The sequence below is a fragment of the Prunus avium genome, chromosome 5 (assembly GCF_965620075.1).
Source record: "Prunus avium chromosome 5, drPruAviu1.hap1.1, whole genome shotgun sequence".
Classification (NCBI taxonomy): Eukaryota; Viridiplantae; Streptophyta; class Magnoliopsida; order Rosales; family Rosaceae; genus Prunus; species Prunus avium.
Window position 1 is genome coordinate 14,954,627 of NC_142288.1, and position 14,740 is coordinate 14,969,366.

General features: G+C 35.2%; 1 protein-coding gene across 1 annotated transcript; it reads left to right on the forward strand.

Annotated features, from left to right (window-relative positions):
• Nucleotides 1-1,301: 1,301 nt before the first annotated feature.
• LOC110758083 (alpha/beta-Hydrolases superfamily protein) lies at nt 1,302-9,780 on the forward strand. Its single transcript, XM_021959876.2, has 5 exons — nt 1,302-2,269; nt 3,029-3,065; nt 3,828-4,064; nt 4,258-4,305; nt 9,048-9,780. Exons 1-5 carry the CDS (start codon nt 1,935-1,937, stop codon nt 9,522-9,524), a joined length of 1,134 nt encoding a protein of 377 aa, XP_021815568.1. The 5' UTR covers nt 1,302-1,934; the 3' UTR covers nt 9,525-9,780.
• The last annotated feature ends 4,960 nt before the right edge of the window (nt 9,781-14,740 follow it).

Consider the following 14,740-nt stretch of genomic DNA (forward strand, 5'->3'; position numbering starts at 1 on the left):
TTGCTAAAGGAACCCTAAAGTTAATTGAGTACACCCCATTACCAAACTATTTCATTAAATTACTAATTTACCTTAATATAAAATGGCCAAAAAAATATATATTGAATTGGGAAATAAATATAATTTTACTAAGTATACCCTACTCACCATATTCAATCCGAATCAAATGTAGAGAAGTCTTCATATTGCTTGGTGCCCACATCGAACAACAATGTCATGCTGTCTCTTGTGAAGGTAAAACTTGAATTAAACCAACTTATAGCTTCCTCTTGTTCGACTGTCTCTCCTCTTCTTTATATTTGAACTTATAGCAACAATTGGCAGTTGGCTCTGAAACTAGGGAAGAAAAAGAAGAAGAAAAAAACTTGATTGTTCCCCATATTGATATACTTTCCCCTGTTTAGTGGCGTATACATCATAAGATTTGTATGCAAATGTTAACAAAAGAGTGGAAAGATAAAATATTATAGATTGACAAATTTACCGCACAATGGAAAAAAAAGAAAATTTTTATACAAGTATCTGGTTGATTTTATGGTCAACGGATGAAAAGTAACCAATTTTCTGGTTGTTGGGGAAAATTGAATTGCCAATACAAAGTATCTACAAACTAATAAGTATACATCTCTTTGTCGAAGAATAAAACTTGTTGATTTTGATTCTTGCTAGGCACGAATTCATGTAAAAAAAGAAATTTAATCTAAGATTGATATTAGGGTGTTGTGTGATAGAGTGTATTAGTGTGTACCAATGGTATCTTTGGTAGTTAAATATGGTGCACTTAGTTTGATTAAAATATTAGGGTGCACTTATTGTACTCAGTTAATTTTAAGGTTCGTTTAGTAGCACTCTAATTTAAATTGTTTGTGATTTTTTGTCCTATGTGTTTTCTCTTATGAGTAAAAGAGAAAAAACCTTTGCACTCATCACTCCAAGAAATGTGATAATTCCATAATCACTACCTTCTAATGAAGAATAATTCACCGTTACATGATTATGTCTGTACCTTAATTTTATGAAGAGAAAAAATGAATGAAATCTTAGAAACCAAGATAGACATCAAATAATCACCCACAAATTTATGAAGGAAACAAAAATACAATACCAAAAAAAAAAAAAAAAAAGAAGGTAAAAGGGGGCTTTTTGATAATTACAAAGAGAATACAAACGTCTTTACCAGAAAAAGAATATATATTAAAAATAAAAGAGAATACAAATGTCAAAAGGAGGATAGCGAGTGTTTGAATTGTCTAAAACACAAACGAGTACGCAGAAGAGTCTTCAAAATGGCCAGAAAACGAGATGTCTTGTAGCTTTAGTAAGCCAGGAGAGATGCAATGCAATCTTGCACTGCACAGTGTCCAGCTGACAAGCAATGAAGTCATGCACTTAAATTTGACTCAGCTTTTTTGAACTTGAGCCCCTTCCTCCTTTCTAAAGCCAGCCCACCACCCTCCTCTCTCTCTCTCTCTCTCTCTCTCTCTCTCTCTTGCCACTTCCCAACACTCCACACTTCACTCAAACAGTACACAAAACCTGCAAATCTCTCTCTCTCTCTCTCTCTCTCTCTCTCTCTCTCATATAAGTTTGTACTATCATAACCCAGTGACCTCATCTTACAGATATGTAGCCAAGCAAACACCATCACAAAACCCCAAAACCCCAAAGTAACTAGCACTATTTTGTGCTGCCCCATCACTACAACCAACAATAACTTAGCTCCATTCTCATTCCACCTTAAACCCAAAAAAAAAAAACAACTCAGAAAACCCAAAAACCCAGAAGCTTCAAAAAAACTAGCTCAGAGCCTGAGATTCTCTTTACACATGTATTCCATTCGATTCCATGAGTTGTTGGGTCGTCTTGAAGTTGAAGTTGAAGCTGAACTCTGTTAATAAATTATTTATTTAATTGGGTTGCGATTGGATTTGTGAATGGGGTGCATGTTCTCTCACCTGGCTACCAAATTTGCCTTCTTTCCTCCATCTCCACCGACCTACAAGATCCAGAAGCGCGACCACGACGGCAAGCTCACCGTCGTCGCCTCCGCCTCCACAACGACGTCGTTGCCTGTTCCTCACGCCGATGACCGTTCCTTGGACGTCTTGCTCATTGACACAAAACGAGGCAACAAGATCGTTGCTTTTTATCTCAGAAACCCTTATGCTCGCCTCACTCTGCTTTACTCTCATGGCAATGCTGCTGACCTTGGTCAGCTCTATGACCTCTTTCTCCAGCTCAAGCTCACTCTCAGAGTCAATCTCATTGGGTAAGCCCAACTCCTCTCTCCCTCTCTGTCTCTTTTTTTTTTTTTTTCTTTTCCAATTTGTGGGTTTTTATGTTTTGATTTTTCACAACAGTTAATTAATTTCATTTACCACCTTTCCTAAAAACTTTTCACTGGGTCTGATTTTTAGTTTTTTTCAATTTTTTTGGCAAATCTTTGGGTGTGATTTTGTTGATGGGCTTTTAGATCTATTCTTTTTTCTCACTCCATTTGTATTAGTATTAGACATCAAAGTGAAAGTGAATAAGACCGCCGAGTTAATAGTTTTCCTAGATGTTAGTTCGTATCAGTCTTTTTCAACCTTTTTTCCCTTTTTCTAATATTACCTTTTTTCTTTCTATAAAGTAATTGGTTTTTATTGTTCTACTTGGATGGAGACGCAGCTTTACTGTTTTTTTTTCTTGGAATTTAGTGCCTTTCTGGCTCTTCAGATATATCATTACTCTCTCCCTTTTCTTTTTATCTCTTTGTTCAAAAGGAATTGCTTTTTGTTGAGTGTGGTTTTCTGTGGTTTTTGCGTTTGGACGATTCTGTCTTTTCTTCTCAATTATAATGCACAATCTATGACTTCTGCAGATTGGTTTTTTCACATTTGTGAACCCCATTTCCTGAACTCTTATTTCTTTTCCTTTAAATTTTTATGATGGGATTTACTTCCATATTTCACTGATTGGGTGCAATGTGATTGATATTTAACTTCATTTGATTGGATTTGAATCTAGTCCTGATTTTGTTATGCAGATATGACTATTCTGGATATGGAGCCTCAACTGGCAAGGTAGCTAAAATCATTTTATGCCACATCATGTTCCAGTTCCACCTTATTATAAGATTCTAGTCCTGAATCTTCTTCTAGTTCCACCTTATTATAAGATTCTTTTTAATGGTAATACCGTTTCATATAATTCGCCTGTGGAACTGGAATTAGGTGATACATATTTTGGAAGACATTTATTGTCTCTTACCTGAAATTAGGCTGATTGCTTCTAATTGTGTTCTAGTTTTCTACATCAATCTTCTATAAATTCCTCCAAGATGGAGAATAATAGATCAAGGACCAATTACACTAGAACAACATAGAATTATGTAAGAAACCGATGGCAGGAATGCACAATGGGGTAGAATTTTGGAATTAGTTTAGTAGAATAGCAGAAAGTTTGAATGTTGAGAAGACAAGAAACGCACCGACAAGTGCTTGTTCTTCATATATCAATAGTTCCAGAAACAGTTCAGGGTTCGTTTTTGAGTCCTGGTATTAGCTGGCACTGTCACAAACAGGGCCAAATTTGCTAGATGTTGCATGATATGGTTAATCTAAAGTTTGGAATAGAGTGAGGTTCTAGGCAGCTTTATGGGCATTGGTTTCGGCTGATTTTAAGGATTATGCTTATTCTTCTATAATGTTGGATTTGTTAGCAGCTGTGAAGTGAGATTAGAATTTCTCGTCTACTGAGCTCGTTAGCAGCTGTGAAGCGTTGTTCGGTAGAAGTACTAATTATGTTTGTTATGTTTTTTTTCTTTTCCTCTTAATGAAATCCAGCCTAGTGAAGAGAATACATATGCTGACATAGAGGCAGTATATGAGTGCCTTGAGACTGAGTATGGAGTTAGCCAGGAAGATTTAATCTTGTATGGGCAGTCAGTTGGAAGTGGACCGACACTGCACTTGGCGGCTAAGTTGCCAAGGCTGAGGGGTGTAGTTCTGCACAGCGCAATTCTTTCTGGTCTTCGTGTGCTGTGTCATGTGAAATTCACATTCTGCTTTGACATTTATAAGGTGAAGATTATGTCTTGATTGGTTGTGTAATGCAGATGTCTAGCACAAGCTTGATTCTGAAACAGTCTATCAAGCTATTTGTCAGTAGTTTGTTATACTGACGTCGGCAGACTGTTAGAATGATTTAATATTCTGTATTGCTGAAGCTTGTTCTGCCGCTATTCTAAGATTTTCGCTATTCTAATGCGTGCAGAACATCAATAAAATTAAGAAGGTGAAGTGCCCTGTGCTAGTAATACATGTAAGTACTCCTTGTCATCTCGAAAATGTAAAAAATTATAATCACACCCTTTGAATTTCTGTTGTTCTCTGTCGGTTTAAAATTGTAGGAAACAGTACCATGTGAATGCATAATTTTTGTATTTTTAAAACTTTTGTATGCTTGATAATTCTTCAAGGGCTAATGAAGTTACTCTTTCCTTCCACTTGAATTTCTTCGTATGTTACTTTTTTTGTATTAACATCTTTTGCAGCATACCAGCATTTAAGTGTAAAATAAAATTAGGTTGTATTGCAGTATTTCACTGACCCCATTGTCATCAGTTGAGTATAGACACTTTCTCCCATTTAGCAAATCATGCGAATGATTTCTTCAGCATATGAAAAACTTCATCTTCCCACGAGTGGGACAACCCTGACGGCCTTTTTGTTCAGCCTGGGTAACCTTACCAGTCTGTTCAACCACTTTTCTTGGTAGTGGGGGACTGTAGATTGCCAACATAGGCTTTCTGTATCTGAGGTTCAAATTGTTTGGTTTAATATGAGCTTGTGGCTTTATGGGACCATTGATTTCACAAGAAAAGAGTTGGTGTATCTTTAATTTTTACGTTTAAGATCTCTTCCTCTCTCACTTGTGAATGAAGGAGGCTGTACTATATATTGTAGGCCAGTGTAAAGCTTAGTTCCTTTGAGAGTGAACTTAGCAAATAAGATAGCCTTAGAGAGGCTTAAATATGAAAGGGTTCACTTAGCCAACCCCAATTAGTTGATATTAATCTGTAGTTGAGTTGATTTTGTGGCTTGTAAATCTTTGAAAATTGTACCATTTCAATCATATAACCACCTACATCTTTCACGTTTAGTTTTAGTTATATGGGAGATTAGATAATGAATGTGAGTGGCAACCTGCAAAATGTTCAATGCCAGTAAAGCTTTGGTTGTAGATGCAATGCAAGGGTCTGATTGTCTAGGTAAGAGTCCCAGTCTTAAGAAGTTGGGAAAATAGAATTAACTGAGAAGAACAAGAAGAACAGGAGATAGAACTTTGTAGTTAGAAATAGTTTTCATGACTCTTATCCAACTGAATTAGCTAAATCCCCTATGGTGTGTGTTGAAGGTCAATGTTACCCCTAGGGTGTTTTTAATTTTTAAAATAAATACCCTTGTGATTAAGCCTGTTACCAATCTCAAACTGAATGGAACTTTTCGTCCAATTGTGTCCATGTGCACATCACATGCAGGGAAAAAGGTTTTTTTAGGCCTGACGGGGGTCAATGATTTGAAAGGATTCTTTTACCCCTGAAAATGAGGCGCACATGGGCACAATTAGACTGAAAATTTGATTTAGACTGAGATTGGTAGCAGGCTTAACCACGATGGTATATTGATAGTTTTTCACCGCAGGGGCAACATTGACATATGACCTACAACACATGGATGATTTGTGCACTTTGCCCAACTGAAATTGATTAAGTTTGAAAGAGTCCACATGGAGGTCAGCGTTTTCCATGGAGCATGGGGTTGGTTGTACTTTGGAAGTTGCATGAAGTTTATTCTGGGAAAGATGAGAAGTTTATTAAGGGTAATGGGTAAGGTCATATAAGGTCAATAAATTGCATCTTTATTTAGTTCATGAATAATTCATTTGGAGTAATGGATAAAGTCAGATTCATTAAGCAATGAGTCTGTCATTCAAGAACAAACTATTCAGTTTTCTAAGATCAATAAATGGCTGTGTTGGCTGTTATTCATGAAATCTTTCATCCCACTAAATCTTAGCTCTCCCCTTTCATGCCTATATAAAAGGGAGGTGGTTTTGTAGAAACTTTCTTTCCATTGTTTCTTCGCTTCTTCACTTTAGAGCTTAGTTAGTAAAGTACTAAATGGGAAAAATATGAATAAAATACATACGTGTATTATTCAGCAAAATTTTTTAAAGAAATACGATGAAAATTTTGGCCCTTATGTAGGATTTTAATATTATTTATTTAATTTTTTTTATGTATAGTCTTTTTATTCAATAATGAGGGAGCTTCAATTGAGGGATCTCTCAAATGAGCTTATTTAGGGATGCCCTTGTAGGATTCACTCCCCATTTGTATTTCAGTGTTCTGACTGTCTGATTTTCAAGTCTTAATTCGTAAATCATCTCTGCAAGAAATCACCAATATTGGAAAATATTTAACCATTGGATCATAAGACAGTCATTTACTGTTTCTTGCAAAAACAATGTTCGTCTATTTATTTCATCACAACTAGATGTCTTGATGGTTTACGACTTGCCTAATTTTTTTAAGGATGATCTATGAATGAAGACATGAAAAATACAGTTTGAATCATTGATATGCAATGTGGAGTGAGCCCTACAAGGTGCCCCTCAAATAAGTTTATTTGAGGGATCTCTCAATAGAAGGGGACTCATTCAATTTAATGTGAAAAATACGTGTTTAAAACGTAAGTTTTGTCCGTGTTATTTAAAAACTTGTAAAAAATATGGGTACTAAACATGAAGAATATGTACATACATGCATGTATAATACTTGTATAGTGCATTTGCTTTTTTAAAAACGTTTATTTTACCGTATCTTTGAGAAGGTATGGAAAATGAAAGTATTTTGAAAAATACGTATAAACATGTAGGATACGCGAAGTTACTAACTTGGCTTTAGAGTAGAGAGATTCATTTGTGAAAGAGTAAGAGTAAGGGTCTTTTACAAAGTAGCCTTCTTACAAGTGAGGGATTATCCAAGAGTGTTATCTTCTAGTGAGTTAGAAAGATTTTGTACTCATAATCCCAATTTTTATAGAGCAAGCTTCTCAGAGTTGACTCGTGGTTTTTCGCATCACCTTGGAGGGTTTCCACACTAAGTCTAATTGTGTAATTGCTTGTTCTCTACATCTGTTCATATGTTTTTGTTCTTGGCTCACTATTGGTTAATTCCATATTTTTGTAAACAACTGTGTAGTCTCTGATCACCTAGTCCATGTCCATATAACTCTCTTTATGAATTTCCTTAGTTTTTCTATTCAATAATATGCTAAAAACTTGTCGAATAACCAAGCTTCTTAAAGATTCAACAAACATGTCCAATTAACCCGCCCTCCCAATTCCTCAATTGGAAATTGTTGTAACTCAGTGGAAATACTTTAAGAAAGCTTTCAAATCTCCTGCATATTGACCAACTGAACATCTGGTCCTTTTCTTTGGTTCTATTTTGACCAGAAAATTAAAACTGGAGTGTGGAATGAAGGAGATTAATCTAGTTAGCCATCCTACTATATTGATGATAAGGAAAGTGTTGCTAAGACGAGCTTGAGGCAGCAGTGGTCATTAATGTTATGGATTTATATTTATCCAGATCTGAAATTGTTGAAGAAGACATCATATTTTATATTTTTTTTGGGGGTAAAAAGCAGATAAGTTTATTAATGTAAACTGAACTGACAGTACAATAGACATGAATCAGGAGTCCTCCACCGAGGGTACAATCAAAACCTCTAAAACCAAAGTAACGGTATTAGAGCATTACATCCGACAAGTACCATTAAGATCCCACAAGAAATCCACTTCCTCCCCATCTGTCTTAAAAGTTCTACCATCACTTATTGCCCAGAAAATTGCCAGTGCACAACAATCCCACAAGATTTTAGAGTTTTTCCCGTGTACAATTTTTCCCAATAAACAAAGATGCACAGGAATATGGAATCATCCCAGCTCAACCTCGCTTCTAAAACAATCTAAACCACAACCTCAAGATAAAACACACAACTCTTGGATCACTAAGCCCTCAAGATCCTCTCACTCGTAGTGTCGATATGATTGATAAAATGATGTGTGGGTATATATTCTAGGTATACTTTGGTTGAGCAGGTGAAAGTATGGCAATATAAGGGACATGTCAGCATGGAGTGCAAGTGTGGGGCTCATCCCCCGATTTAATAGCTATTTGTTATTTTATTTGCCCCTTAGACTTAAAGCCATGTGATTTCTTATCATCTTAAACAGTAAACTAAACACTGGTATCTATTAACCCATGTTACTGTTCAACATCTAACTGTGGTATCACAACTAAACTCATCATTGTTGGGTGACTGTTTCCGCCCTCAAATGTTTTTCCCTCAGTTTCTTATATATTCGTCCACTCAAAATTTTAATGCTTTTCGAATTCTCATTTTGATTGGTTGTCTACTATTTTTGTTTTGTCTATATCTATGGTGTTGTGGAGAGCTTGTTAAAATGTACTTGTTAGAGCGGAAGCTTCATCACTTCATTCAAGATCAATATCTGTAACAGCCAAAAAGTTAGAAAGAAGATATGAAATGTCAAAAAAATGAGGAAAAGCAGCACCTTCCCCCTGTTAATATTAGCATGTGGTTGAAACAGAACCAGAAAACCTTACTTAAACAGGTATTATAGGATGGTAATCACTTGATTGTGCTTCTTAACATAAATTGAAGGCTTCAAGTGAACACCAACTTTACCCTGTTTAGTATTGCACCTCTGAGAACAACTTTGGATGGAACCATTTCTGATATATGTTCTGGCATGTATACATCCCTTGCTTAACTTTATGTCCTAGAGTTGTCTTGGTGACTTAATTTTTTTTTTTTTTTTTAAAACTAAACTTTCAAAGATTGACAGTAAGATTTTAGTTGACTGAGCTTGTCAAAGGAAATTTCCCACTATTTGTTGCTTACTCTAACTTAATTAGACTTATCTGATTTTCCTTATTAATCAGAAATGTGTTGAAAATCATCTTTCAGGGTACAGAAGATGATATTGTGAATTGGTTACATGGCGATGCGCTGTGGAAAATGGCGAGGGATGCGTATGAGCCTTTGTGGATTAAAGGAGGTGGACACTGCAACCTGGAGCTTTACCCTGATTACATCCGCCATCTTTGCAGGTTTATCCAAGAAATGGAGAACATAACCACAGAAATCCGTTTAAGAAAGATTTGGCAAAATATGCGTACACAGAAGAGATCAAGTGCAAGTTGTGCAAAGTGCTGTAGAATTAAACTCTGCCGACCCAAGTGCCCTGAATGTACAAGACCAAAGTGTGTAAAATGTTGTTCATGGCAGCTAAAATGCCCTGCATGCTGGAAGCCCGGCTGCGTAAAATGTCCCTGGCGACCGAAATGCCTAAAATGTGCAGGACCAAGCTGCTGCATTAGATGTTTTCACTGGCAGTGCTGCATAGGAACACACAGTGGATTAAACGGGAAGCAGGATGGCTGATGGTAACAATGTGCTTGTATAGGTTTCTGATCTGCTAACACCCTTTCTCTTGTGCATTAGTGTTGGAAACAGGAGGAAGTAGTTGTCTGATGGGTTTTACTAATACATACAATTGATTAGTCTCTTGATACTGCTCCTTTTTTCCTTTTTGATGCTCAGATATTATATGGACTTTTGTTTTCTGTTTTCCTCCACGGGAGAGGGATTCAAATTTAGACCTCTTCCAATTTTGGGGAGTGCAGTACTACCAAACCAAGAGTTAGTTATATGGTCTTTCCCGAGAAACATTCTGAGTTCAAGTGATGTTTATGCACAAGTCCGTCCTTTCGAGTCGAACGCTTCGCCAAATATGAAAATGCCAAAAATACCCTTACTCATAATATACAAATGGCTTATTTAGAATCCTATCCAAAAAGGTTATCATTGTAAATTAAAAGAGCAGCTCACAAAAGAAACCTATCTAAAAACCTTTTATTCATACATGCCATATGAAATAGCTAATTACACATAATTAATTTATACTAGTCAACATGCCCCCTCAAGCTGCTGAGTAGATGTCGACCTCCAATTTTCACAATTAAAACTCTGGTTGAGATGAGACTCATTTGATTAGAATATCTTCAATCTTCTATTTTCAGTAAGGATTACAATAAAACCTTTTGACAATCTTTCCTTAATAAAATGGATGTCGACCCTAATATGTTTTACTTCCAACATGTTGCACTAGATTATGAGCAATATTAGTTGTTGTCTCTCGTTATCATCCTATAATTTCATAAGCCCCTTCAATGTCAATATCGTCATTAACCACAATAACTCTTATACACCAAACTAGATCTAGCAACCACTGTTGTACAAATAGCAACCTAAAAATTAAACAACTATATGCACGTTTTAACTCGCAAGTGCACAAGATCAAACAAATAGTATAGAAAGCAAATACGAGATCATTCCCACGAGGATTGGATTAATTTGTGCTTAAAATTAATCTCCTTGAACTACTAACAAATGGCACTCGGTGTAGACAAGGTGTTCAAAAGGATGATTTTACGATGGTATTGAAAACTGAAAATTTCGACACTAAATATTGAAAACAGCGTTTGATTAAAAACATAATTGGATTGAGGTTAAAACAATGAGAAAAGTAGTTAGGGATTCGTTGTTCACCGCTAATCTTCTTCCTTAAGCAAACGACATGCACAATGCTACAAAACAGATTTTAGATGCTTATGTTTGTCAACCTAAAGGCATGATATCTACTCTTTAAGTTATTGATTTCCCTAAGCAACAAGTTAGGCATGGGTATCTACTCTAACTCTTTTCATTCTTAAAGTGTTTAGCATGGTATCTACTAAGTTGCACTTTAAGAACGCATAACACAATAGAAATCAACAAACACACAACTCCTAGAACATGGTATCTATTCTAGTTATTCATGATGATTAATTTCAAGAACTTATAACTACTTCTTTTGTTACTCTCATAGGTACAAGACTCAGTCATCTAAATTTACCTATGTAACAAACTCAATTTTTTATATGTAGGGTTGCAAAAACTGGGAGAAGGGAGCTAATTTTTGGAGTCGTAAAAATAAAAAAAAGAAAGAAGAAGAAGAGGGCAGCGGCCACACCATTCCATTCTCCTGTCCAGGTAGTGCTACTATTTCCACCCACCTGTCCTATTTTCCTACCCACCTCATCTTCATAATTTTAAAGACAAATTTACCCTTTTTGTAAAATGACTTCTAAGTACTTGTTGAAAAATAAGGTCTGAATATAGATTCTCACTATTTCTGATTCTCGTTTTCACCTCTCTCTCTCTATCTCAAATGGGTTCGGTTCCTCCTGAACTGAGCTTGGATTTTAGACCTAGTTTTGTGCCTAAAACGATCAGTGATTTCCTCAAGGAGGTTTCAATGATCGGTAATGTGTCCGAGAGGCTGTCCAAGCTTGACGATTTTGTTAAGCGATTGGAGGGAAGAGATGAGGAAGATCGATGCCTTCAAGCGCGAGCTTCCTCTTTGCATGTTTCTCTTGAATGATGGTTGTTTTTTGTTTTTCCATTTCAGTAAAACATTTGATTGATGGTATTCAGTAAATTATATTAGTTTGATTTGAGAATTGGGGTTTTTCCGTGTTTGTTGGGTTTGGTTAATGGGTTTTTAGTTTTGAAGATTTTGATCAATGGATTTTTGTTTCTTTATAACTCTTTTTCTGGGTTTGCTTTCTTCATATTGATTGTAGCGATTCTAACTCTGAAGGAAGATGCAAAATGCAATGTGCGGCACCAAATGTTCAAGAAGAATTGTGAAAAAAAAACAATGGAGAAACCAATAACAATAAGAAAGAAAAGGACTGTAGAGATAAGAAGAATTGGACAAGCTCTGTCCAGCTTTGGAACACTGATAATTATCAACATCCCTCTAGTGATTTCCCATACGATCGAAAGCAAGTTTCTGAAATTAATTCTAAGGTAAAGCAACAGAACATCAAAAAATTTGAACAAAACTAAAAATAGCGTTGAACTTTATCTTCTAACTGAGACAATAATGGCAGAAGAATGAAAGCATAAAATGGGTTAGCAAATGAGGATCCCTTCCAGACGTGTAGAATTAGGACTGTAGGAAGAGCATTTATGTCATACCAGCTCAAAAGGAAAATTTGCTTGAAATAATAATTAAAGGGCATTTTAGGAATAATGGTTGGTGGAAAGATAGGATTATGTCTTTTTAAATTTAGAGATTTTCTATTTAAACCCCGCAATTTGTTCACCCCAATACTTAAATCATTAAACTGTAAGTTTTATTATTGTGTAAAGGGGAATGCTACCAACCTTCTCTCTAATCTTCTCCTTTGGACCTTCTCCCCTCTTTGCTTGACATGTGTCATTCTCTCTACACTTAAAACAATGCCATTAATATATTATACATGCTAACTTTTGCTTTCCAAGTTTACCCTTATTACATGTATTCAATTTATCCAAAAAAAAATTCACAACTTTCTTACCATCTTATTAATCTTTTTTTAACGTAAATTATTTTTTTAAAGAAAATATGTGCTTTTTTTCTTAAAAGAGGAAATGTCCCTTTTTTAATTTTATTTATAAAACACAAAGGGTTTAGATTTTTTTTTTTTAAAAGTCTAAACTTGATGTTAAAAAAAAAAGGGGACATTTCCTCTTTTTTTTTTAATAAAAAAAACAGATATTTTCTTTATAAATAAAAATAATAAGATGGTAAAAAGGTTGAGAATTTTTTTTGGATAAATTGAATACATGTAATAAGAGTAAACTTGGAAAGCAAAAGTTAGCTTGTATAATATATTCATGGCATTGTTTTAAGTGTAGAGAGAATGACACATGTCAAGCAAAGAGGGGAGAAGGTCCAAAGGAGAAGGTTAGAGAGAAGGTTGCTAGCATTTCTCTTGTGTAAAAAGACAAAAAAAGTCATCAAATTTAATACTTAACTCTAGTACATCTATACATACACCCCACCACTCTTCATATTAAGTTTTAGAAAAATACAAACTCCTCTATATCGTATTGTCAGATTACTCCTCTTTTAAAGACGTAGAACATTGATGAGTCTGCCTCTTTAAAATATGCATGGAAGCTGATGGAAAGACTTGTTGATTGTTTGGCTATAATGATCTTATTCTCTTCCCTTTGTTGATCGCTTGGTTGTTGATTGCTTTTGTTTTTTTTTGTTTTTTTTTTTTTTGCACTCTTGGCTGTTGATTGATTGGTTGTTTTGATTTTTGATTTAAAATTTATACCTGATGTTTTGGTAAAGCTGTTCTCTTTCTCTAGATACAAAACAGTTTAGCTCCTTTATCAGCAGATCCCCACGGCAATTGGAACGGTTGCAGATTAAACCTTGCAAGTTGTTCTCCATCCCAGATGCAATTTCTGCAAGGTGACAAGCGTCCCATATATGAGGACTTGTTTGAGCTCTGAAAACTTGTAGCAGCTTCAGAAACAAAGTAACTAAAACCTGTAAATATTATGACATTGTTTTTCTTGAAACATGATTTAGGAACTAAATGTTGGATGCATTAAAACAATTCTCAATGTCCGATCAAAATGGGATTTTCATAAATTCATGTGATGTTTATAAGTCTTTGTTGATTGCTTTTTTTTTAATTTATAATTATTATTATTTTTTGCACTCATGGCTGTTGATTGCACATACTTTTGCTTCAAACTTTCACCCCAAACAAAATCTCATGCATGCTACAAATATTGTTTAATGATTAAGTATTGGGGTGAACAAAGAAAATTATGGGGTTTTAATAGAAAATCTCTTTTATTTCTTTTTTTTTTCAACTTGGGGTGTATTTAAGGGTAGTTTGGGAAGATAGTGGGGTTTTCTTAGAAATTGTGAAAATTTAAATTAAAAGTCGGGGTGAACTTAGAACATAGGGTGAACTAAGAGAAGCATGGGGTTTAAATAGAAAATCTTTAAATTTATATGGTGGGTGGGAAAATAAGGTGGGTGGGGAAATAGGATAAGGGATTGGAAATAGTAGCACTATTTTTTATTCAGACATATAAACCCCTGGGTAATAGGAATACTCGTCATTGGCCCAATTGATGTGATTTGGGCCTCAAAACTTGGACTTCAGAAAAGATTGCAGATTCCCGCGTAGCCCGAACTACCTGTACTAAAACCACCATAACTTCCTCTAGAAAAATGATATTTACGAACTGTAAAATTCCCCAGAAAATAGACATCCGTAGCTTTCCAAGCATATGTGGCTCAGCTTCTGGTTCTTCCTGAGTCAGTACAGTATAATCTGTGAAGTTGACTGATCTGCACAGGCCCTTCAAACTCAACTTTCTCTTTTAGCTCATTTTCCCCCATTTGCTTGTGATTACCTAAAAAAGTAATAAAAGAATGTAAAACCTAAATAAAAGAGTAAAACAAAGCTGTAAAAATGGAGAAATATCATAGATAAATGTCGAATTTATGAGCACATCAACCACCTATTGTTTTTTGCGTCATTGACAAATAATTAGGTTTTCACCAACAAATGTGCAATATTATAAAGTTGATCTTTGGTCTATATAGCCAAATATCAAGGTGCTTTAACGGTTCGAACTTGAAACCATTAGTATATAAATCAAGACTCTTTTTCACTAAGCTAGACGCGTGTTACTTTGTGTGTCGGTTAGGATTAGTAATTGTTCCATTTTGACACATTCCATACCAGCTCTGC